At 39.1% G+C, this 27,139-nt stretch overlaps 1 protein-coding gene across 5 annotated transcripts in view; it reads right to left on the reverse strand.

The window, feature by feature from the left end:
* Positions 1-27,139, reverse strand: part of CREB1 (cAMP responsive element binding protein 1) — a 48,202-nt gene that overhangs the window by 5,230 nt on the left and 15,833 nt on the right. For 2 of the 5 annotated variants that reach the window (XM_023930854.2, XM_086897314.1), the window contains exons 2-8: positions 18,782-18,903; positions 15,236-15,382; positions 13,299-13,399; positions 10,347-10,489; positions 8,725-8,907; positions 7,228-7,378; positions 1,071-4,317 (exon numbers count right to left, since the gene is read on the reverse strand). In XM_023930854.2, the coding sequence (XP_023786622.1) occupies positions 4,173-4,317; positions 7,228-7,378; positions 8,725-8,907; positions 10,347-10,489; positions 13,299-13,399; positions 15,236-15,382; positions 18,782-18,895 (984 nt within the window). In that variant the 5' untranslated portion in view covers positions 18,896-18,903 and the 3' untranslated portion in view covers positions 1,071-4,172. Of the gene's footprint in view, positions 1-210; positions 555-1,070; positions 4,318-7,227; positions 7,379-8,724; positions 8,908-10,346; positions 10,490-13,298; positions 13,400-15,235; positions 15,383-18,781; positions 18,904-27,139 lie in introns of those variants that run through there. The other 3 variants (XR_015289147.1, XM_086897315.1, XM_086897316.1) reach the window with 3 other exon arrangements.

The following is a 27,139-nucleotide window of genomic DNA, read 5'->3' on the forward strand; positions in this document are numbered from 1 at the left end:
CAGAACTTGCTTTGATGTGTGGACTTGTCTTTAAACCACAAAAAGCACTGCCTGCCATAAATGAAAAGACAAAATAAAAAGCATATACCAGTTTTCACTAACAGATGACTACTTGCTGCTGCAGTTTACTGGAAGCCCAGATTTTAAAAAAGTAACCTGTAGTACAAACTTAGGTCAGAAACTATCAGGGCTGTTTTTCCTTATTAAATATTTTTTTTCTTTTTTTTTCCTGAGCCTCTTAATGATTCCAAACACCCCACCAATTTTCTGACCAACGTACATGTACCAGAGAAGACAGTGATCTACAATGCAAATGCCAACTCCAGGCTAGCCAGAACTACAGGTGTCTGAGCAGTCCTGACAAGCACAACAGGTTAAAATTGTGCTTTTGGATACAAGCAACGGTGCCGTCAACTACCCAGTGCTGGTGAAATTGCTGCCTAAGGAAGAATGCATCGCCACTACCCCAGGAGGAAAACAGAAATCTTACCAGTGGTTCCTTTAGAAAATAACATCTTAACAACCTTTCCAAATGTTTTGCCTTTGATATATAGCTGCCAAAGAGAAAAAGCACAAAGGTGAATTACTCTGGGTGGTGGTGGTTGTAAAACAACTGTTTACATAATTTCAAAAATCTTCATCAATAAAAAACAAACTTCACAAAAGCCATGAAAGATGAAATAAAATTCTTGAAAATGGATAACTGAGAGACAGCACAAAACAAATCAATAATAAGCGCTAGAATAACGCAGCCCAGAGCTACTGGGGTAAAGGGAAGCTTTCACACACACACACACCCACACACCCACACACACACACACATCCACACATACCCAGACACACAGAAAAGTAAAAATTCTTTTTCTGACCTCCATATACTATAATACTCAGCATTCCTGACTTAAAAGCTCTCAGAGCTGTAGATTATATACTGTGTGTATATATATATATATGTACATATATTATACATATGTATTTTCCAAGAATATCTAAATTAAAAGAGCACCTTTGACAATATCTTAACTGCCTGATTGGTGCTGTTGTTTTGCAAAATAATGACATTACAAAAATTATATTTCAAACCAATTCTTGTTTATTATGAACATAACGGATCTAGCCCTTTCTAACCCTCTCTTCAGGTAAAACAGTCTATCAGTTCTTGAAAACTCACAACCGTGAGATATAAAACTAATCCTCCCTCCCCCTTGTCAGCATAATTCCATCCTACTTCCAAATGGCCTTAGTTTATAGAAGCTTATTACCCCAACCTCACTTCTTGGTAAATAACATAGGAATGGATTCCTGTGTCACATTCTTTCCCTTTTTGGGTCAATATGAATAGTAAAGCATGTATGGGTAGCCTAGCCAGCCCTGTACTTGGTCTAATACATTTTTTATTATTGTAATCTATAATTTTCATTAAATAAATTTGTGTCCCTAAATCCTCAGTGCAGCATAAATAAAAATAAAGATTCTTGCAGACCCCTATGTACTTTGAATTACATTCCTTTTCTTAGTAAAACGTTATTTGCTAATGAAGTCTAGGCTAAAACCACTACAGGCCACTTGCAGACCACACACAGACAAACAGGTAACACAGTTCTCCTCTCACTGCCACACAAATTTGCAGAAACCGTGTACTAGGAGAACCCCACCTGGGCACTGTTTTAGGCTCCCATGCCCATTCAGCCCCCAGGCTTTCTGCCCAGTGATTATCAGCAAGCTCTGGACAGTGTTCATTACCCACTAGACACAGCTCTCAGCACCCAGCTCGCCTTGCCCAGGTTCACAGCAAAACCTCACGTTTTTGCAAACAGATGTTCTACAAAAGAAACAGCCTTAATGTGGGCATATACAGCCTTTCTTGTGCTTCTCAAAGCTGGAGGAACCATTCCACGTAATTGCAAATGAGGCCACCATGAGCTTCATGTTTTACAAGAATGATTCCTGTATTATCAACATTTCTACTTCAGTACTCGTTCTGGAAAATGTAACCGTTTTATGCATTTGTGTTCACTGATTTTAAGAATCAGATAGTTTTTATAAAAGCACTGCTGAGAACTTAGGGTCTTCTTTAAATCTGCATTGCTAAACTAATAGATTCATCTCCCATTAAATAAAACCACAAAAATCAACTCTCTATGGCAGATAAAAATAGACCATTTATAAACACCCACAAAACTTGTGAAAGTGAATTATTTAATATTTCTGATACTTATGTTCTCTTCTTGAAATACGAGTGTAATTTGAATTTCTTGATAACTTTAGATTTAATGAGAATTCTGTAAGTTTAACCCTGCTCCTTTTAAATTAAGTCTCTTGGAAACTGAATGCCCTCTCAAATGAGAAATCTAGAACTTTTAATACTGCTTAGGTGTTTGAGACTCAACTACCCAGTATTTTTCTTATAACGTCACACTGACTGTATAACCTTTTAGAAGCTAATGTATGAAATTTATCTTAAAAAGAGATAGAGTGAATGGGAAAAAATATTAGCTAATACTCTGCTAGGCAAGGCATTAGTATAGACCAGAGCCTTATCCATGTGTTTCTAGACATAAAAGTTTGACCAAAAGCCCAAAGTAAACTTCTTCCATCAAATGACCCAAGTTAACACAATGAGAGAGACTGGCTTCAAGAGGGCCAGTACACAAACCGTCCATGATTCTTTTGGACACATTCTTTTGGACAACTTCTTGATGTTCTTTTTTGGTTCCTTTTGAGCATGATTATTTTGAAGTCCAAATGCTTAGTACAGAGGTTTTTTTTAAATATTAACTACCTTTTTTAACACCATAAATATGGGAAAGATCACAGTTCCTCAGTGCACAGAAAAAAAAAAATTGATCTTGCAAACTGATCTGAGGCACATGTGTAATTTTAGTTGCAGGAATAGGTTACTCAGTAAATTTGACCCTTTCCATGAAAAAATACCCCAAATAAATTAAGAGTTTAGCTAACCTGGCCAGGCTCAAATAATCAGTATTGTCCCTTGCAAAGCACAAGTTGGAATATCTATCTGTGTTTGAAGTCCTCTTTAATATTTGAGGTTGTCCTAGTAGTTGTCATACTGTAAATTAATTTATGTATAGAAGGTAGCCTCAAAGTTCAAAAAAGAATTTAGCAAACCAGGCTGATATTTCTATTGAGTACAATAATTTCCATTGCATAAGTCAGTGGCAGGGAAATAAAAACAACCTCATTGCGTGAGAGGACTTGGGACACAGACCATACTGTCGTCAGGGAGTCCTTAAGTGGAGTTGGCCATGCTTCAACTGCTTAGTTGTTCTGCATACAAATAGGTAGTGCTTTCATGTGTTACCCCTGTTTACTATGTGACTGTTTTCAGAACATCACGATTGCATCTTTTTAAAACAATTTTCTTTCCCATCCAAATATCATTTCCCAACCTATATCCTATGAATTTGGTGTCTGTTTTCTGTGCGTTCAGAATGCTGAAAGCACTTGCACACATAAACTATGAGTAGCAACAACTGACCAGTGAAGCTCATCTCAATGCATTTGTTTCTGAGGTATGGAGAGGGTTTTACTAGTCCAGGAGGGCTTAATACAGACTGCAAATCAAACCCCCTCCTGGGCTAGTCTGAAAAAGGTCTGTTATCTCCACACCAAGAACAGGACAGTGAAGTGCCCTTCGTCTGGCATGCTGCTCAGCTGTGTATTTGTGCAGTTCAGCATGAACGTGTGAAACCAATTTGGCAACCATTGCTTCTTCATTGTACCATGCATGCTCCACCTATGCGGCCCACAGTTCTCTGGACCAAGAGGCTGGGGTGGTTCTGTCTCTAAGGCAATGGAAAGAGCTCAGCACGAATTCTTGACATCTTTACAAAAGGACCCTCCCCACAGTAACTTCCCAAGTGACCACTGTTACTCCTTGAAGAGGATCGGGAGACGAGAAAGAAGCCTGTTCTTCTTCACGCTGAGATTGATGATGAAATTCATCTTGTAAGGGGAGAAGTGGAGGCAAGTACTTGAACATTCACAGTTTGATGCAAAGCACAAATGAAGTATATTCTGTAGTTGCTTCAGGCAGTTTTGCGCATAGAAAAAAAGAAATGTTTAGAAAATAAAAAGTTTACTTTGTCTTTCTGGGTATAGCCAGAACCAGTCTCTATCCCACCTGGACAAGTGAAAATGAGAATCCAAAATTAATCTGATTTGTGGCAGTAAAGGTCCTTAAGTGCTTTCAACTCCTCAATCAGTGTCTTGTTTTGGTTTTCAAGCACAGCCACTCGATTTTCTAGACATTTCACATACTCCTTTTTCTTCCTGCGACATTCACGTGCTGCCTCTCTGCAAAGCAAAAAAAGCCATTCAAATCCAGAACAATCATTTGCAGACATGGGCTACCTAACTGCATTCAGGCAAACCTTCACTAGTACTGCCATTTTCAGAATATGGAGGCATTGTTAAGAAATGCAATTGAGGAAAAAACACCGAGTTCATAACACCTGCTCCTCACAAATCTCACACACACTTAAGATCCATGTATCATTTCAACATGCGGATCCCAGTAAGACAGGACCAATAAATTATTTCTGTGAGCAAAGGATCCTACTCAGTGATAAAATTTTGCTTGCAGGATTTACATTGGAGCTTTTAGGCTGAGTCAAATGCTGCTGCAATACTTTGACTTTATTATCATCTATTATTTTTTTTACAGTTTTAACTTTTCCCTTTGCTGCAGTCCAACAAGATGATCAACTGGTGTAAAAAGTACTGTATTTAGAGCACTCGTGTATTTGCTCTTGAGCAATTCTTTCATTTTAATAATGATGTCTGCATCACTGCAATGATAATATTAATGTTTGAAATAAAAGCAAAAAATAAAAATATCATGAAATTAACAGTAGAAACCATGTAGTTCTTTAGTCCCTGTCAGCTAAGCCAAAAACAGACCTCAAGATAGTCAAACTTCTTAGTCTTTCTTGTAAAGAGTGAGCTGCCTGTAGATAACTTGGTTACATACCAAGAACACCAGTGAAAAGTACCAGAAGGTATTAATGTGCTGCTGAGCATCCTGAAGGCAGGAACACCAAGGCAGGAACTACCCTGCACAGCAATATAATGGCACCAACGTGCAAAGTAAGCACAAGGCTAAATGCCACGGGCAGATGGGAGCTCAGGCAGAGGGATCTCCTCCTGCAGTGCAACTTGTCCAAGCAGCACTCTGCAGACACATGGAAATAAACACTTATTTGCCCTGAACCTTTAGGTGCAAAGCAGAACAGCTTCAAAAACAAGAGTCTGTGTGCCCCTTCATTGCAAACCCTACACAGACTGATGAGACAGACAGTGTTCTGGGAAATGAGAGGAGAAATCAGAACCCCTTACTCCCCTTACTAGGTAAATAGTAGCTGTAAAAACAGAATGCATTCCAGGACCTAACTGATAAGAAGCCTCTAAGGTAGTTTTTGAAATTCAGCTCCACAAATGAGACAGGATGAAGGAAACATAGCCTGTAAGCCCTGAAGGGACTCAGGTATTCATCTGTCACTCCCACAAATACAATTTCACATGCTTGCAGTGCTTCAGTAAACCATGTGTAACATTCAGAATTTAAGTAATTTTGGGCTGTTACCAAAAGATTAAGTACTAGTGGATCAGGAAGTGCCTCCCAGTACAAACTACTAACATGATTCCTTGGGTGATAACATTTTCTTTCCGTGATTTTTTTCCAGCTTAGGCTGTGTATATTAAGAAACCCCAAGTCTGTGTGTGCTAGTTGTTCATTATGAACAGACAGAGTTCTACTGAATTACAACAGAGCTTTAAAAACGTAAAATTTATACAGAAAATTTGCACAATAATATCTATGAATATTTACACTATAATCCTGCAGTAAGTGCCACCTTACCATCTGCCTCTCTATCCTTTTCCCCCACTTTGCTATGGAGCTTAGATTTGCAAATATCTATTAAGCAGACAGGCTAAAAGCACCCCATGCAACATGATACTGTTGCAAAAGCTGTCAATTTAACTCAAGTGGGGTAATTCCCCATTGTTTTCACAAACACTAAAGCTTTCTTTTACTGGAATAAGACTGATGACTAAATGAGGGTATTCTGTGATTCTAACTAATTTTTTTTTCAAATGCAGAGCCTGAAAGGGTTATATCTACTATTCACTGGTATGAGAAAACTATATGAAAAGGGAGATGGATGACATTCTGTACAAAAACCTTTTTAAAAAAGTGAACTCTGCTGTTCATCATTATTTACTTCATTAAAGGCCCTCGTATAAGCTCTGTGTCTGCTAAGTAAGTTTCTATTGTGTTCACAGCACAGCAACCTACAGACAATAAATGAACCTGTACAATATCAGTTTTTTTCAGACTGACAGATGAAGTTAACAAGGCTTTCAGGGGGCTTCCTCTGCTCAGAAGGGCCAGGCGCACTGGGTTCTCAGTGTCACAGTTTAACACACAGGCTCCAATCCGTGGCCCGTGGGTAAGAGTTCAAGCTTGGTGTGATGGGCTAATTCAAGCCTGCCCCTTCCCACTCCCACAGCAACAGGCTTCATGAGTATCAACTGCTCAGCTTCTCCCTACTGCTCCCTTCCTTTGCTACCTCCACCCACTCCCACCCCTAAGCTTAGCTGTTCCTCCTCACACACTGAATCCTACAGGATCAAGTCTTTACCTTTCTTTTAGCCCCTCTGCTGCCACTACTGGCTCCACAGGACTTCAATTAAAACGAATAGCTGCTCATTTAGCCTTTGCTTGAACCTTTCTGCCCCTGGAGGAGAAAACCCAAAGCAGCTAAAAGAACAAGTGAGACAATCAATAAAGTACTCAGGAAGAGCACATGTGGGCCAGCAGCAAGGAGAGTGCATGCAGAAGGCTAAGGGAAAGAATTCAGGAAAAGTTAAACCACATGAATTTAACTCCTAAAAAGCAACTCATCTTGGTGTTTATAAGAACATATCTGTAGTCATAAAAGAATCTCACCAACTACTTTTCTCCTTACTGCAACAATGAAATTCACAAACCTCACAGAATGAGTCTGACACTTTACTCAAGGTTTCAGGTGCAACACACAGCACTAGTAGATGTGCATTTTTGCTCTGCATCTTTAAATAAAGGCAAATTCTTCATAAAGCATTTCATAACGCAACTAGGAAAGATCAGGACTCTTAGTACTTGACACACTAGGCCTATGCAGAGCTGACTGGGAAAAAAAAAAGTGATCTGAGTGTACGTGCCTGTTCTTCATTAGACGCACTTCTCTCTTCCGTGCAGCCTCTTCTGCCGGCTGGGTCGGAAGTGCTGGGGAGGATGCCATGACTACTCCTGGTGCAATGGTGCTGGTCGGGGCGGTGCGGATCTGGTAGGTCTGCACATCTCCTGAGGCAGCTGCAGGGACATATATGACATCAGTCTGGTGACAGTGCTGTCACACGTGCTATGGAGAGCATCTACTCATCTCTAAGCTGTCATGTCTCTAACCCAGTCACCTCTCTGACCCAGTCACCTCTCTAACCGTGTACCTTGGGCCACAGCTCAGGAGGGATTGCCATCATCTGGGTCATCACTGCTACCTTAGGCTTAGTCTGTTAATACATGCAAGGTTTTGGGCATTCCTCCTGGAGAAGTCTTCACTTGTGCTTGATAAATTGATTTGTCTTGTGGTATAGCTGTGCTTCTTTCTCCCTTATTGTATTTCTTTGTACTTCTCTGGTTTTCGGGCAGTTCTAGCATTTCTAGAGAACGACGGTGTCACTATTTCTAGTTATGCTCCAAATGTCTGCCTGGAAAAGGAGGAACTGCACATGTAGGTATCTAGCATAGAAAAAAAAGGTGTAAAAATGTAGCATTTACTCCCACAGGAGATGGACAGTGCACTCTACTGCCTCTCCAGAATGAGTAAGGTCTTGGCTTTCTTTTATTTCACACACTTAGGAGAGTGTTAATTTTGCCTGAGCTTATAAAAAACCACAATACTACCTAAAGAAATCATATGTCCTTAAGAACATAAAAACCCAAAGATCAATGCAACAATAGTACTCTTCTCTGCTATGCATACCTGGTAAACTCTTTACTGGGTAACTTTCAAATCAACTACTTAACAGCCATAGAAGGAGGGGTACACTTCTGTTATTTTCAATAAAAATTCTGTAACACTCCTCAATTTTTAATTAACCAAAATATGTATGTTGACACAATAGTTCCCCACAACTTATTCTATGCAAAAGTAACTCTGCCAAGTTGAGGGCTAGACCAAATGATCACTTAAGGTACTCTCCTAATTGTTCTGATTCCAAGACTCACCGATTGAGAGAGTCACTCAGTGACTAGCTACAAAAGTCACAGTAGGAAGAAATTATGACTTGCAATTGAAAAAGGGGAGAAAGTGCTAATAAATTAAAAAGTGCCCCTTTAGAAAGAATCAAATATCCTTCTATCTTTAATGCTTGCTTTAAATTTCTTATTGTTGCACATATGAGAGAACTCAAAAAGCAAAAATGCAACATGAAAAAGCAAAAATAAATATATTAAACCTCAAATATCCACAGTTCTACCAATCTAAAGGGAAAGGTTTCAAGAAAATATGACGAACAGCTTTGTCCAGAACTTCAGTGATTTTATGGACTTATGTGTGCCAAAGCTGTTAATTCTGTTTCCTGACACATTTGAAGGGGTCAACTTATATCAGCATAGAGAAAATGTTACACAGAATGACTGGCTGTGAAGTTTCTCACCTTGTACGACAACTTGGTTGCTGGGTACAAGTATCTGCTGTCCATCTGTGGTCTGTGCATATTGTAAAATGGTGGTGCCAGGTTGAGTTGCAGCTGCATTGGTCATTGTCAATGTCTGGAGACCTTGTACTCCATCTGTGCCATTGTTAGACAACTGTATTGCTCCTCCCTGGGTGATGGCAACTGCAGACAGAAAAAATGAACCCAGCATTTAAGACACTAATTCACTCATTAACTTACAGTATTAAACCTAATTATGGAAGAATATTAATCTAAGCTAAATCCTTTGAACCCTTACATACCCCTAAATTAAACCCATGGCTTCAATGTACATGAAAGAAATCATCCTTTGAAAGGTAAGTTTTCAAATGTTTGGGAGGGCCAAAACCCACAGCCTGAAATACAAATCAGTTTCTCTAATAAAACAGAATCACACAGAATAGCTACAATCCACCCCCAAGGAATACTTTTTAATTTGTTAAGATTTTCTGCTTGGTTGGTTTAGGTATTTTTCTCAGTCCTTACTTTTTCTTCTCATCTGAAATTCCTCTCATCTTCTGTGCTTTATGCCCTTCAGTTTCCTCTGCTGCTAGTGCTATCCATCTTGTTTTTCACTTTCTTCTTGATCTGGCGCTTTTTTTTCTTCTTCTGATTGTGTCCCCCCTTCACTACAACTTCCTCAGACCCTTCCTAGCTGTTTTTTCATTCATAAAAGTACAGCTTGGTTCAGGCAGTCTTAACTTTGCTGGATTTTCTCCTTTCTTTCTCTCAATCCTGTCATGCAGGCATACTGGGACATTGCCCCTTTTGTGACTCATGGAATTTCACTGTGTTCCTATATGCAGACACACCAAAATCTCAAGTGTCTGCAGTTGACACACAGTTATTTTACAGTTATAATAGGAATCAGAATTAACCACATCCGCTTCAATAACATTAAGCAGGGTACAAGGCAAAGGGATAAGGAGTAAACAGAGATACAAAATTTTAAAGAGATTTTAAGAGACAGATGTAAACATGTAGCTCTTTCTCCCTTTTGTATGTGTTGTATGTCTCCTACTGTATGTGTTAGTGTGAGACAGCATGGGTCTTATCTTTACTGCCATATCCCCAGTCATTCTTCAAGCCAAAACACTGTATCTATAAAATCTAACAAATAAAGGAAACACAAATATATATTTATGACATATATTAAGGTTGTTGATGTCCTTATTTTTTCAGGACTTTCTGAAAATGTAATTGCAGACTGTAACAGTTTTTTCTAATGATGAAGTTACAGTTTGTGAACAAGTGTTAATGATCTGCCAAGGAAAAAAAGAAACTTCTGAATTCCCCCATCTAGTTCCTGAAGTGAAGAAGTATATAATAGCATTATGGTTAGTTCCTGTTTTGTCCCAGGATGCATTAGCTGCACCAAGTGGAAGGCAGTCCCAGAATGTTAATCAAGCCTTTCAAACACTTACAATAGAAATGTGTTTAAAAGGCCTGGTTAACAGTCAAAATAAAGAAATCTTTTTTTCACCTCCTGCTTTGTCCTAGTCCAAACAACAGTTAAAGAAATAATAGTTCTTCATCTTCTCATCCCCACTTACTAGCACCACTGAGAAATTCAGACTACATACTGTACTGCCCACTGCTGGTTTGGTAAATGGGAGTTGGCACCGTAACAGTGGCGATGGCAGGTGCTGCTGTTTCCTCTTCAGACTTTTCTTCTTCGATCCTTGGCACTCCTGGGGCGTCTGAGGACAAGTCATTCAAAATTTTTCTGGCAAAGACAGTGTGTTGTAGAGATTTTAATAAAAATTGGGGGAGAAAAATAGTCTGATACACAGTGCTGGGGGAAACTGTGAAGTGCAGCAAGCCAACAAGGAAAATATGAGTGGAGAATGAAAACCACACACTATCTTCAAACTCTTATTGGAGAGGACTGTGCAAAATGCACTGATGGGCAAGGGAGCCAGCATAGAACAGCTGTGCTTGTCAAAACCCACTATATAGATATTACAACCTTCCCTTTTTCCTCAGAGCATGTTTCTCTCATCCATTTTTATTTGTTTCCTGCTTTTAGCTATATAAACATTTGAAAAAAAGTCAGAACCTGTCTCCTCACTTACACTGGGAGAACTGCTCCATTTCAAAGACTATAAACACCTCAGCCAGAGAGCTGAGTACCAAGGGAGTTAGCAGGAATGCTTGCAGAGAGCCAGCAGTTCATAATTTAACACCTGCCTGGGAGACAATACCCAGTGTTTGAGAACAGTCTCGCAGTTATGTTCACAGGTGCCCTGCCTGAGAAAGTTCATGGGTAAAGAACAGATTGTTTCATTATTTCTATGAACTAATTATCCAAAGTCAAAACTTCTAAAACATCACTGCTACAGGTGCCACTCAACATGACAGTGGACTGACCACAGCAGTCATTGCAATTTGCTTCACTGACATCAAACGCTGTCCATCCTCAGAGGACTGCCAAGCCCTTTTCGCTGCTGGCACATTCTATTATGTCACTGCAAAATGCAGTAAATGCCCTTGGGTAAATGTAATGCTCTTAGGTGAAAGGCAATATTTTTTGTAATTCTCCTTCTTTGTTTTCCAGTGGATTGGCACAAGAACTCGATGGAATGAAGTGAACAGAGCTGTAGACCCCAAGTTGCAAGACAACACTACTTTCTTATACAAGCCTCCTAAGGCTGTGGGAGCCAGAACACTTGTATGAAGCTATGTGGGGAGAGCAGTCATCCTGCTTAGCAGCTTGACCAGAAGAGCTTTGCTGTTGCTGTTTTGACTTTGTGTGCATGCGAGAAACCCCCAGCACTGCGCAACACTGTGCGAAAAATCACCTGGACAAATAAAAAAATCCCATACAAAGAGTTTGCAATCTACGTGTTAGACCAGAAACTAGTGAATGAAACAGATGAAAAAATATGGAGAAAGCAGGGATGATGAAGCACAAAATCCAAGGAAATAAAAAATCACCTTTTAACCTCCAGTCATTATGACACAGTGGTTAAAATGATGGATTTAAGGTAAAGGATAAGACGGCAGCTTTACAAATGTAGGAGCTATGAATTGACATGGAATACATGAGGTACTTTAGTAGCAGAATCACAGAGAAGTTTTTGTGGAAGAGGTATAGCTTTCAATTCTGTGAACATATCTGCACCTATCTTGTATCTGGGGCCAGTTACAGCAGGCTGAATAATGCCAGCTGGGAAGTCACTGAAGACAGCAGTGATCTGGCAAAGCCTTTCTGACCTAACCAACACCAGCTCAGAGTCTGAGCTTCATACAGAAGTTTTGCATCTACCAAGTGTTGCTGTGTCACCATAATTTGGACTGAAGACAGAGGCTGTGTTGTGCCACCAGTGTGTGCAAAGGAGTTCATCTCAATGAGAAGCCAGCATGCACAAGCACACTCTTCTCAGTTTTGCTGCTTGTTTACTTAGGTCTGTTTTCCCCACCATATACAGCCACTCTTCCATATATAGTAAAATCAAGTGTCTTGCTGCAGAAGCAGACTAAAGGGAACCTGTGGCAGCCTTGAAGTTAGCACTACTCCTTGCAAATGAAAATATTTTCCCTTAAGATCTATTATGGCTAGGGATCTTCAGCAATGATTTTCACTATTTTGGGCAGAACAGCCTTGAAGGCTGCTGGACAAGGCAGACAATAATCTCCCAAGTGCTAAAAAAGTATCATGGTTGAGATATGCTCAGGCCTACAGCCCAGCTTCTATTTCCAAGGCTATGCTCATAAAGGAAAAAGGTGCATCTGAATTTTCTAAAGCAGAAGGAACTCAGAGGTCACTTAAAATCTACTGAACGCCAGAGCTGTTCCTTATGGCTATTTGGCATATTTTAAGAATGAAAGTGAGATTTAGTACAGACACAAAAAGCTGTACAAAGGCTTAGTTAATAAAGTAACATGACACACCATGTGAAGGAGAACCTCAGCTGGTTTTGCCAGAGGTACTTGCTATGAGAAAAAGAGACACTAGATGCTTTTCACTCTATTCAACTCATACTTAAAACACGCTTTCATGAACATTAAGCACAAACTATTTTGCTCAAGCAGAAATTCCCTCTGAGCTATGAGACTTAACTTCCTTAGGTCTTCCTTAGGTCTCATGGGAGAAAGGAATTAAGTTTGATTGCTGCTAGCATTTCAACAATAATGAAAACCAGTAGTTGATTTTTTGCAGACTGCAGATTACACAGAAGTCGCTTTTTGCAAAGCTTCAGTGTATTTTGTGTATTAAGTATTCATTAAAGCTATTTCTAAGGCATCTATCACAATGATACCTCAATTCTGTGAAATGTGGCAATTAGCATATTCTCAGATCACTTCTGTCTTTAGTGAGTACAACTGCTGAGGTTTCTTCTTCCTCCTATTTGCTTATCTCTTTACATCCTATTCCATGGACACATTCCATATTCCAATGCCAAGACTTCACAGAAGAGAGATATCAGTTAAATGGTAAAGATAAAAATAATAAAAATATAACCCCACTGTTTGTATCTCCATGTGAATGCACCAATCCCTTAAGCAAGATGCTTCTGCTTTAACCTCCATACCTGTAGGAGGGTCGTCTGGACAGAATTTCTCTTCGTTTCTGTGAGTCTGTGACACTGTCTACTGATTCCTGCGAATCTTCACTTTCTGCTATAGTGGAGATCTGTAAATAAGAACAGCAATCAAATTTAGCAAGACACTTCCAATGCCTTTATTTTAAGGAAAGGTTGACATCCTGTGAAAAACACCACACTGCAAGTACTCTATCTAGACAATGAACAGAAAGTTACTGCTTAAGAATAGATCCAGTAAAAAATGACCACAGTCAGTGATCTGCCCATCAGAATGTTCTTTATAATTTAAATACCCCAAAAAGAAAACATAAAAGTTAACACCATGCGGTTTTTGCCACCCATAACGTTTTGTTTTCAACCATTGCACGGAAAGAAAGATTTTTTTAGTTAAACTTACTGCGAGAATAACTAAACCAAATTAAGGTAGCAGAAATGTTTGGAAACAAAGAATAAAATACTGAAAAAATATGAGTTTATAAATAACGAAGTAGATATGCTAAAGAGAGACTGCCTTTTATGGGGGAAATTGCCAGGAAAATGTCATAAATGAAGATATTAAAAAATAACATAGCACTGCAATTCTGAATATCTGTGCTAAAAAAAGCAATATGTTTAGGCAGGAAAGCTAAAGTAAAAAAAAAAAAAATTAAAATAATTTAGATAATTTTAAATTAAAAATGTGCATGACCAAATCTATAAAAGCTAATTATGCTTATGTGAGAAACAGAGCTCACATACTGATAATTTGTGCACTGTAGAGAAGGTTCCTAAAGGCTCAAAAATCTCGCTGGCACCCACATCTCACAACTGTCAGATAGAGGGCCTGAATATGTCCAAGGCTGACTGTGAACTACTGGGCTCTGAATATCAAAACACAATAGATCTGCATTGAAGCAGGTGAATTCCAAGTATGGCTTCATTGTCAATCTCTTATCTTCTACCTCCAGGGCAGCAACTTGTGCACATGTATCAAAACTGCTCACCCCTGATAAATTAAAACTCTAAACTCTAAAACTGCAATGGCTGAGGATGGTAGAGCCTGGCACAAACCCAGTACTGAAGTTGAGAAGGAAAAAATAAAGATTATTATCAGAATGGCCTAGTTTTAAAATATGCATACCTTATTTTTTAAAATAATATCCAGTTGAATATCTGTATCAAAAAGTCATAGTACCTACTTTTTGAAAGTAAACTTTTTTTGAGCTTATTGTTCTAACCAGCAAATGAATAATGTACAGTCCTTGTCCTGTGTAGCTGCTGTACACCAAAAAATTTCTGCATTTAGTAACACTGAACTTCAAGTGAATAAAAAGCAAGTTAGAGGTTTTAAAGATTTCAGACTACTTGTCTCCTCTATCTTCAGGCTACCTCACCATATTGCACTACCTGTCTTGCTTTACAGAAATGAAAATGCTAAGGCTTTACAAAGCACACAACACTCAACCAGCACATTTTAAAACCATTAAGGACTGATGGGTTTATTTTAAGAACCAGTACCATACAGAGACCAATGGAAAGCAATTTTTCTTCTTATGGAGCAAAGACTCTCATTCTAGAATACGGGCCTCATTAATTATTAAAAATTACATTATTTTAAAAAAATTCATCCTTTTGTTAGCTTCAGAATAGTACGAACTCTTACTCAATAAAAATGTATGGAAACACAGTAGAGAGAAAATGTAGAGTAACACTGTAAGAAAAACCATAAAGCTGTTAAACTCACCAAACAAACTCTAGAGGGAAATGAAACTCAGCCATGTTTGAAAATGAAAAGTGGTTAAGCCAGAACAGAAAACAGTCAGAGTAGCAAATACTGTACAGAGTTGCAAAAACACAATCCAGGACACATATACATTAAAACCAGTGCAATGACAGGCCTATTTCAAAGGCCCAATTCACATATTAGGAATTTCTTCAGTCAGTACCTGAACTGTCTGGACCTGTGGAGACTGAATAACTGATGGCTGGGCAGCCTGAATTACTCCATGCACTTGAACCGTCTGCCCATTGGGCAGCTGAACTAAGGTCACCGTGGGTGCAGAAGATGTTGCGTGAGCTGCTGGCATAGATACCTGCAAAGAAGAGACAGTGAGCATAAATTAGGTTATTGCAAAAGCTCCTTAGCTCAGTATTTGTTTTGGTGAAAGAACTATGTCTCTTCTAGACCCCAGTCAGATGACCCAAATGTTTCAGTGTAATATAAAACCACCTGAACTGCCTGAGCCCAATAGCTGACCTACTTCACAAAATAATCTAATGCAGAATTTCTGCAGGCTCAAACATAATTTGTAAAATCACTGACAAGAATAAGAAAAACACAAGTGCCTCTATTTTGAGGTAACCTGATACAAACACATCATTACCTTTTACTTCACTTAGATATTGCTCAGACTCAAGTGTACTCCTACAGACACTGCTGAGTCAGAGGCAGAAACATATGGGAGTGGAGCTATTTTTGTTCTCACTCAGAAAAATGCAAAGAGTTTGCCAGATGTAAGAACTTAACATTTTTAGGGAATCATACCTTTCACTTTCTACAGATTAAGCCATATGAGTAGCTAGCAAAATGCATGTAAATGAAGAAAACTGACCATGTGTTCAGATAGAAAAACCCCATGAGTTTGCAGTGGAACTAAGTATTTTGTAGGCAGTTGTGATTATTGTGTAACAGGTTAAAGTAAATCTAGTTTCAAGAGTTATTTCTATGAGGAAAAACTACCCATGTTTTAAACCCAACCGTGTTTCTCCAGCACAGACCTGCATGGAATGGCAGCTGTGCCAACAGGGATACACTGCTGACCCCAGCATGACACATTATGGCTCGGGCTTCGGGGACAGCTGTAGCCGCACAAAGCTGTTCACACCGCACGGGGCAGTCTCACCCTGGCAGGCCACAGGAACTACTCTGGGTGGCTGAAGTGCCATGTACCAAGGATGCTCCACGGCTGGGCCAATGCCCAGTGCACATGCAGAACTCCCAACTGCCTGCTGACACGATGCCTGTGTGGGGCTGGTGCTCCTGGAAGGCTGCAGTGTGCCAGGGCTGCGGTGCCAGCACACCCTGCCCTCAGCGTGCATCCCTCCCACACGTCATGGTCCTCAGGGAAGGACTGCAGGCAAGCGTGAGCTGCTCTGGCAGACCTCAGCCAGGTCATGGGTCACTGACTCACCAACTTTCTTCTAGTCACCCAAGTCTGGAAAACCTAACAATCCTCCAGGGTTCAACAGCGTTTTAAAAAAAATCGATCCACATAGCTGCAGTGCAAGAGAGCGCTGCACTGCTGTCCTACCTCATCTCAAAGGGCTGCTATGTACTGGATGCAGAAGGAAATCCTCTGCTGTCCCTGTGAACACGTGGTTCTCAAAAAGCTGCAATAGCTGATCTCTGAATTTTCATTAACATCCACCACTTAAAATGAAATCTTGCTTAACAACAAAATTAAAGGGAATTACACGTAGACCTCTCTCCTCCACAGCTGTCTCTCCCTAATCCACCAATTTGCTTTTGCTTTTACCTTCCTTTTTCAGGAAAGCAGCTGCAGCATTACATGGTGCTACTTAACTGACATCTGAGAGAAACTGGGGCCAAAATTAACGAGAGCACTTTCCTCTGGCAAATTATATTTCTTTACCAAGCGACCTTTCTTAATAATGCATGTCTGACTAAACAGTCCTTGGCAATGACAGCAAAGCTGATCAACTGGAAGCCACTGTGGTTGGATTAAGCCCACAGCAGAGTGTAACTTCCGCACATGTCTCTGACTCATACCTTGTGGAACTGGGACGAGTTTCCTTTTGACTCTGAAAACTACCCTGAACTCACTTAAAACACAGCAATTAAACTAAGCTTGCAAGAGGGGTGACCTTACAAGAGATAATACAAGAGATAGTGGAAGAATTAAACTGTTATAATTAGTTATTTAGATTTGGCTAGGCCTCTGAGGGCACTCCCTAATGCCAAACACTGCCACTTCACTTATTAAAAATATCATAGTAACATAACACTGATGTGAACAACACGAGGAATTATGTTTAGACTGTTTTATCACCTCCACAAACTCTGTACAGGCTGGGGAAAAACCAAGGTGTAAATTATATAGTGAATGACAACATGGTGGTTCACATGGATTTTAACCATACCTGTATAGTGTTTTCTTACGTGGAAAAAAGTCTCATTCAAGTACTGGGATAATTATATCCAAGTAAAGTGCATTTTACCCACTACATACTTGTAAGTTCAGCTCCCTAAAGGTTAGCATGTTAGCATATAAATGTAAAACATTCTTGGTTCTCTGGACTAAACCTTAAAGCACATCAAGTGAGCAGCAGTTAACTGGTTTTGCAAGAGAAATAAACTACTTCCACTCAGTTCACATTGAAGTGCTATTCACACCACCTACATCCTGTGCCTAAGTTAGTGAGAAAACTGCCCAAAGAGGCAAGCTGGTGCAGGGCAGCTGGTGGCTTGTAAATTCACACTACAGCTTCACCCAACAAAATCGCCCTGTGCATTTAAACAGCTCCAATCCCTGCACTGTCACTTGAATGGAAGTGTATGGACTACAGAGGGCAGGACTTGTTTGGAAGTTTGCATTGCACCAAAAGGTGCAATGACTTTAAAAACATTTATAAAATGTTAAGTGATTTAACACTTGTGCCACTTAAATGACATTTAATTCCATAAACTATGAGATCAAAAACACCTGCATGCTCTTTGCAGAATACAGTTAGTTTTCAATTTAAATGGTTAAAGAAGAGAGACAAACAGGTTCTGTAGTCATTTATACAATGGGGTTGCTTCTGCCAACCATCGGTGTATAAGAAAATGAAACTCAGTTCCAAAATCAGAGATGTAGCTGGGATTGTGTTTCTTGTCTCTCCAAAATAATTTGGGGACAACAAATCAACTACTTTTGTCCCTCTAACTTGCCAACAATTTTGTGAAACTGTGGAGACAGCAGGATAACATGAGCTGTCAAGTGCCAGATTGTTCCACTTGATTATGATGCTCATAATATTAATACCATCTGATAAAATGTTGTGTTTGCTGCATTATTTATCTACATATTCAGTTCATTTTCTTCAGAATTAAACTGATTACTATGGAGTTTTTAAGAGAAAACACAATAGCAAGACAATCCAGTCACCATAAAAAAGACAGTAGATTACATATATTGAAATGAATACCTTTCAGTGGTATGGTTGCAGTAAAGAATGCTAGAAATATTTTCATTCATTACTGTGTTAACATTACACAATTTACACACACACAGTTCTTTAGAATTAACACAGCCTGATGTGATGGGAAGTCAAAAATCTCTACTGCTTTAAAAATGTGAAAACAAATATTAAAAGAACTATACATCACACGTGTTTCAGAATGGTATCTCCTCTCAGGCCCATGAGCAGACATTATCCCTCTTAAAAATATTAACCATAAGTAAAACTATTACACCATATGATTTTTATACCTGGGCTAACGTTGCAATCTGTGGTTGTGCCTGTACTGTCATCTGTTGGGTTTCTGCCTCTGTACCGGCTGCATCTCCACTCTGCTGGTTCTCTGCTCCAGATTCCATGGTCATTTAGTTACCTACAATCACAATATTTGTCGTAAGTCTGGGTTGGTATGCAAGTCCATTATTCTTGGTGGATCTGGCAGTAATCACTGCAGCTGAATTCCCATTACTACATACTGTTTTAATTTGCTTATTAAATGTTGCCAAACTATTAGTATTGAGGCAAATTCTTTTCATGCCAGGTGTTTGCCTCAGATTGATTTTCCTGTGTGTAATGTTTCTGAAAAACAAGTCCAGTCTCCTCCAACAATGAGAACAGAAAAAATGCATTTTGCTCATCCTAAAAAAACTGAGCAATTGCACTCTGATGACCTAGCACCTCTGCAATTTGGAATAAAGACCTGTTGGTATGTCAGGAAGGGCACTCCCTCAGTGGCAAGGTGACAATGTGCCCTGTTGCAGCCCTCCCTCTCCCCCCAGCTGCAGTCTGCAGGTATCCAATAGCAATTGTTTCTGTGCTGGGTGCTCAGTTCTCAGCCATCTTTCCCTGAACTAAATATGCAACATCTCCATGCAAGTTCTTTCCATCCCCACACTGTGTATGGCTCTACGTCACAGCAACTTATCCTCTTCCACCCAGTAATTTTAAAGCCGGTATACAAAATGATGGAAGCCATTTCTACTTGAACCTTACCACAAATGTTTTTATACTTAGAGGTACACATTAGCTTGTCATGACCTAAGTTTTTTATCATATACAGCTCCTAATACACTGGTATTTCTAAACACTGACTGAGATCCTAGATCACCAGAACACACAACTCTATAAAAAGAGGTTGCATAACTTCCAAACCCATGCACGTAGGCAGAGTGCAATGCCTGTTAAAATTCTGCACTGATCTGACAAAATCACTTTTCAGTTCTTCTTTAAGTACTGATATGAAAATATTTGATATAAAAAAGAACTTCAAAATACAAGGAAATTATATAGCAATGCTACTGTATTACACAGAACTCCAAATACCAAATATTAAGAATGGGTATTACCTCCATAGCCACAACACTTCTGTGTACCACCCTGTGCCAAATCTATTCATGCCTCTGGCTACCCTAGGGCAGCACACCTCTCTTCAGAGCTGGTCCAAAACAAGCACTAGAGCATTTCTGCTTTGAGAAGAGGCCTGGAGGCAGAGAATGCTCAGAGCAGAAGAAAGTTGGAAAGAAGCAGAAATACCCCTCTCCTTCCTGGGCCCTCCAAGGAAAAGACTTAGAAGCATCAATACAGGTGGAGGTACCATGTCCACACTCCAGACACTTCATTTGAAACATAAAGTCAGGGAAACTTCCATTTCAATGCAAACTGTATCTCAATATTACAGGCAAGAGAACACCTTTTATACTGCCTAAAACAGCAGAGTCACACTTCAACCCTAAGTATGAAATGTCTTACAGTAAATGATTGATAATCAAAAAAGATAAAACAGCTTTTCACAGTAGTAACTGCATCATACATCAAAAGAAAGCAAGTCAGTGTATATAAATCAAAATTTCTACACTTCCTATTGAAAGTAACCATTCAAATGAGTTTGTGTGTCAACACTGAAATGTAAAGTATCAAATATTTGGTTCTAGCATTAGTAAAGAAGGAAAAGAATGAAATCTGATTTTTATTGAAAATTAACAATAAAAGAAAGTATACTTTTTTTTAAAGCACATTAAATTATTCCAAGCAGTGGGATTTTGTTATGCCCCTCTCTAGCCAAGATTTCTGTGCTACAAACCAAATCTTTCCCATGTTGTGTTTCGTATTTCAAAAAGCACACAAAAAACCCATGCACTACTAGTATTTGCAATATATGTTACCAAACAGCTTTTGAAGACTTATTTACAACAGTTTAAGTGTTTTTCTATCTCAACTTTAACACACAAGTAATGTTTTAATGCTTAGTTCTCCATGCTACATGCCCATTTTTTGAATATTCTGTAATTTGAAAATGACAAATCAGATTACCATAGGTTTCTCTTTGATTTTTACCATTTCCATTACCATTTCACTATTTGTCCAAGGTAAGCAAATCAACAACTTTTTCCCAATTCTATGCATGTATCATGGTGACTCCAGCCAAAAGACTACCTCATCGGAACCATTTCAGAAGCAGATCCTTTACTTTACAGCAACATCTCCCAGCCAAGTCTCACCAATGAACTTTAAAACTCAACTTCCCAGCTATAAATCTAAGTATATTGCAAAACTAATAATGCTTCTGTTTGCTGATAGAAGTCCTGTCTCCAGTATGGAGTCAACTGGGATTAGAAATGGATGAAATGTGCAAGTATCAGGTATTTAGCAATGTTCACAAAGGTAAATGTGTTGCCAAATTCCTGCTGATAAATGCAATGTTTTCCTAGGAACAATTTCCAATCCTCTCATACACTATTCAGCAAAGGCCCTATGTCTTTACAAGCTTCCACAGTTACATCATCTTTTGCATATGTAATCAGCAAAAGGATTAACTGTTTGAGATACTCCCTCTTCTACAACATCAATATTTCAGAAATCAAATTCCTAACATGAATTGCAAACACCCAAAAGGATCTTCCTTATTTCATAATGTAAGAACCAAGCAATGCAGGAAGCTGCCTGCAAGATTTATATCTTGACACGTGCAGTTTAAGTGAGTTTCCAACAACCTGCAGTTTTTTGACAAGCTCTCAGTTTCATGTTATTTACAGGTTCTAAGGACTCTGGTTCAATTTAGCTTGCACTTATACATCACAGTATTTGAATTCTAACAGCTTTGCTTTACCCTTTACAGTAATTTGTGAGAAAAAAGAGAAATCAGATTTTTGAGCCTCAAGGCATCATATTCCAGAAACACTGGTCACTACTAACATTTGGGTATGATCAAGATTGACAAAATGCACAGGACCATGTACACAGAACATAAACAATTACTAAGTTGTGTGTATGGGTAAGGCCATGATGGCTGAAATTAAGGTTGTCAATTCCTATTATTGCAATTTACAGTGTAACAGATGAAAATACATTTGGTTTGAAACCTTAACCTCCCAACGCATATAAATGAATGCAAATCTATACATCTCCTTTCTAAGCTTTCATACCCCTAGTCTAGACAAGCTTTGCTGATGAGTATGCCAGCATCTTTCTGTTCTTGTGGGTTCCACCACCTCCTTTTATTTCTCCTGCCCTGTTCACAGCGGCCCACCCTGCTACCTGGCACTGATTTCCCCGGCAGGCACCACACCAGGACTTCACACCTGAAGACAGGGATCTGAAAAGTGTCCTAGTGGGGAATAAGTCTCCAGAGCATGGACAGCATATGGGAGCCAAGGGAGCACACTTCCCATTTTTCCTTGCTTCCAGGCTACTTTCCAACTTGTCAGGAGAGGACACCCACATGCACATACTTAAAGAAAAGATTAGTAACTGCAGTATTGAACCAAGTATTCTATATGAAATTAACTGAAAACAGCAGCTATTAAGAACCAGAGTTGGAAAACTAAGGACTGCTTGCCTAAAACATCCTGGGTATGAACTTTGAACACCAGAAAGCTGATGGGACTACCTGGTTAGAGACGGTTTAACTCATGACTTTTGTAGCACACAGCTTTCTTCATTAGTCCAAAAGTGGCAGCAGTATTATATTTGCTAATGTTTTCTATTAATAACTTACTTACTAATGATCTCAAACTCTGGAAGTGAAGAGTCAAAGAGAGAAACATTCAGCTCAAAGATTGGTATTTATTTTAGCTAAATCAAGACTGGGAGAAAGGAGTTCAGCAGAGGATAACTAACTGTCCCAGATGAACTTACACCACGGCCACAGAAGACAGATGCAACTAAAAAACCAAATAGTTGCAGAATGCAACTTAACTACAAACAGTGCAGAAAAATGCAAATAAACCTGTCTCCTTACTTGCATTAGCCTGGAAGGGGCACTTAGATAAGGACTACTGCAGAGAGATCACCTCAGATTTCTGACATTTATGACAAGAAAAGCTAGAAAGTTAGACTGCAACAATAATAAGAAACAGGGTAATCTTTAACTACTGTATTTGTGTAGCTGGACCCTATATATCAGCTGGATTGCAGTGCAGAGGCTGGGAACCCATATTAAAAATGGGTTCTGTGAAATTTGGGCATTCAGAAAAAGCAAGTACTTGGAGGAGTGAAAACCTGTTTTATGAAGAGACTAGACAGATTTTTATTATTTATCCAAGAAAGGAGAAAAAATATTCAAAACCTAGAAAATAAATTATTAACAGGGTAAGTAAACTAGAAATATAGACTGTATGATTACAAAACCAGAAAAGCTTAAAGATGTCAAATTTTAAAAGTATAAAAATGAAAAATAAAAAAATCTATTAAAAAGTTACGAACATTGATACTTCGTGTACTGCATAAATGGATGCTACTGATGATACAAAATTTATTAGGACTTAAATATGGGTTAGACATGCTCTGGGGTAAAAGGAATATCCAAGAATATGTTGAATTAGTAGTTTTGTCATACCAAAAAAAGTGCTGAACAAAAAGGAAGATGAAAACCTAATGAGTTGGGATTTAAACTGATTTCTAAAAATTCAAAATGTTTTTATGAGGGGGGGAAGATTATATCCCATGTAATTTTTGCAGGTTCCAGTAGTCTTTTGAGGTACCTACTCATCTTTACTATCTTGAAGCCAGGGTGCTGAACAAAGTGCTACAGGTAATGCTAACTCCTATAATCCCTGTTAATTAAGTGAGCATCAGTACTGTGTATTCAGAGCACAGGCTGTTAGTTACCACCCCTCCCACCTCCCTAGAGTCAAGATAAAACAGAATTGTTTTCCAACAGCTCTCATCTTCTTCACTCTTTACTATCCTCCCCTTAGTACATCTGTGGTCTGTCTACTCTATTTTGCTTCCCTACATATTTTTCCATCTCTAGTCTGATTTAGCCCCATGAATTTTAGCACATCTCCTAAAGATTAGGCTCTGCTCCTTGGTCTCGCCTTGCTCATACAAGCCACGGAGCTTTCCTACTGTGCAGACAGGCTGCTTTTTGTCTTCCAAGGCAGACTGGACAAAAGAAAGGTGGAGATCCATTCCCAAGCACCATGAAATCCAAGGACCAAAGTACCACACTGTGGCTGCTAGAGCCAGATAAAACTTCCTATCCACTTTCATATGCAAAAGTCCTTAATACCCCAAAGCTTTCTCGGCTTTTCAGCTGGACAGCTGGCACAGTAAAACATGGCACCTCTCCTCACAAGCCTTTGTCTTCTCTCTTTATTAGCTTTGTGGTAGCAATTCACTGGCAGAAGTTCAAGCTTACACTGACAGTTACTGCCCATAGGACATTGCTGCACCTCCAGGAAACACGGTTCACTTTATGCCTCAGAAGTACTTTCACACCTGCTCCCCAGCAAGCACAGCTTCACCAGGTGACACGCCGTGAGGAATCTTCCTCTGACTTCTGAATTTATTTTATTGAAGTATACACACAGATTTTGAAGGAAATAAACTGTCTCCAGAAACAGTGCAGAACAGAGACTCAACAGACTCACACCCATTCTGAGCCTGACTTGCACGACACCCAGTCACCTGCTCACCCAGCACCTTCAGAGATCACTCTATTGCCACATGAGGCTCCTGATCCAGGGCAATATGCAGCCACCCAGCTGCTCATGGCAGTGAAGGACCAGAGCAGTTGAGGGAAGGGAAATTGAGGCAATGCCTGTTCTAAAGCCCTGTATTCACAGCAGGTGTACTAGTACAATTGTTCAGGAAGCAAGCACATCTCCGGTATCCAAAGTTCAGGAAATTGACTTATTCCATATTTAATGCATGTGGCTTTATAAAGCCACCAATCCACCATGAAAGGACTGAGAGGATCATCAAACACCACTCTGGTACACAATTGTTTTCACGTTTCTGGGAATGCTGACCTGCAATCTGTAAACATTTCCACTGTCACCTTGCAGCCCTTTCAGCCACAGCTCAACAGCCACTTTATGAACTCCATTCAGTGACTCCCAGACTGAAAATGTTCAGAGAAAAATAATTTTATTTACAGCTAACACATGGGACTTCAAACAACCAGTAATAAATACTTAACAGGACAAGACAGGCCCGTAATTATCTCACTTTGTCACTAATGACTATAGTGGGTTGGCACAAGAATTGCAATTTATACCACATCTTCTTTTGTCATCCCAAGCTGGCACTGTCACTGCTCCTGAGTATTTGCTCCCTGTCTCTTCTCTCTTGGGTGACCAGTCTGTGCGTCATACTGTGAACACAACGTATGTTTGCTGCTTAATCTGAAATCTATCTTTTATCACTTCACAGAATGGGTTCTCCACAAAGCCATTTGATGATCACACCAGCTTCTGGGTCAGGGAAGCCCAAAGGCTGGGCAAACCAAGTAGAAGTGGAAATAAAAGAATGGCGGCAACAATCAACGCCACTAAAAATGCCAAAAATGAAGAAGAGTCTTCTGATAGTGTTCTGCAAATAATCTGCAATAAATCAATCTGCCAGGCAAAGTGAAGAATAAAAAGCTGGAAAAGTTCCTCTTGTCACTGAAGTTAAAGTGTTTCATCTTGAATACACATGAAAAATTTAATCTCACTGTCAAAATATCTTGCACAAAGCAGAGTCATTCTATCAACGGAATATAATATCTGTAGTCCCACCCTCTGTCTTCATCAATGTGACACTCAGAGCAGTGTCTAAAAACTCTCTGCTGACTTAATACAGCCTGTAACAGCCACTGCAAGAGATGTGAACAAGGTAGTATTTTCATAAAGGACACAGAAGAAATGTAACCAGGACTCTTAATTAAAATTAACAAACTTTCCTGGCTCACAACTTTTTCAACAAAACTTTTGTTACACTTCTAGAGTCAGTGAAAATTTCTCACACCAGATTTAGCTATATGAAAATGGTAAAAGTATTGGAAATTATTTGTGTTGTATCCTCAATCTCCATTTCACTAAAGAAAATGAGAAAATGCAGTGGAAGATTTTAAAACAAGGGCAGAAGACCAAAAATGTAATCTCAGAGCTACAGTGGTGAGCACCCAAACTAGCAATCTCCTCTAGATTTTGCTCCCTGTTTGCATAACTCAAGAAAGCTGACATTTACCAGGCAGATGGTGAATCAGGTAAGGTGTATGAGAGAAAGCTGCTTGAACTCTCTTCACTGCTGTATCCTCCTGATTTGACTCTATACTTCTGGCATTGTACTAGAATCTGGTGTTTCTACCTTCAAGCTTTTTAAAAGGAAAAAAGGCTCTGTCAGCTATTAACTGCAATTAGTTTCTTGTATCATACATTACATGAATAAATACAAAAGCATCCAGCAAGTATTTGGTACACATACATAATTTAATTCAAGTTTAACCCATACTGCCTTTTTTGTTCAATATGAATTATAAATAAATAAATATAACTCCCATCCCTTTTTATTAATCTTATCTAAGATAAGATAATATATGGGATAGGTCTTATGTGAATACATGAGCAGAGCCCAGTAGAAGCACCCAAGGGGAGACACCAGAGCAAGCATTTCCTAAGGCATTAACAGTGAAAAGCAAACAAATGACTCTCCACTGTCTTATCCCCTTCCCATTCAGAAATGCCCCCAAAATACTGCCAGACTTCACTTAGACAAAGCAAAATGTCAAAACAAATCCCAGGAAGGTTGCAAAGTCATTAGGTAACTATTATTATTATTGAAAACATAATCCATAAATATGCTCTATTTATAAATGCTCTGTGCTCCTATTAAAGGCACTTAGGGTATTAAAAGACTAATTCACATGCTCTAAGTCTGTGATCCTCAACATGTAGAACAGAATTGTGATAACTATAAACACCCTTATTAGTGCAGTAAAAAAATCCAAAACCCACTGGAAGATAGCTGCAAACTGAATTTTAGAGAAGCAAGACATTTTTAAGAATGTCCTGGCCAAAATATTTGATGTATTCATGGAGACTTCTGAGAACTCTGCCCATTTTGTCATTCTTAACACATTCATTGCCAATATAATATTTATGCATTTCAGTTACAAACTGACTGCACTTTATTACAGCTTACCATCTGTTCTCTGGCTTTATTTTTAGGACATAAAACTCACCAAATTTTCAATCTATGAAGATTTCTTGTAATTCCTACCAATTGTAAAAGCTTTCCTTTCTCAAAAATGAAACCGCATGAAATTGCCAAAATACACTCTTCTTTTCTCCCAGTGACTGCTGAAAGTACTGTGGCTCACCTCATCACACTTAGCTGCTGGTTAC

This window comes from Cyanistes caeruleus, chromosome 7, assembly GCF_971803275.1.
Source record: "Cyanistes caeruleus chromosome 7, bCyaCae1.hap1.1, whole genome shotgun sequence".
In the NCBI taxonomy this organism is placed as follows: domain Eukaryota; kingdom Metazoa; phylum Chordata; class Aves; order Passeriformes; family Paridae; genus Cyanistes; species Cyanistes caeruleus.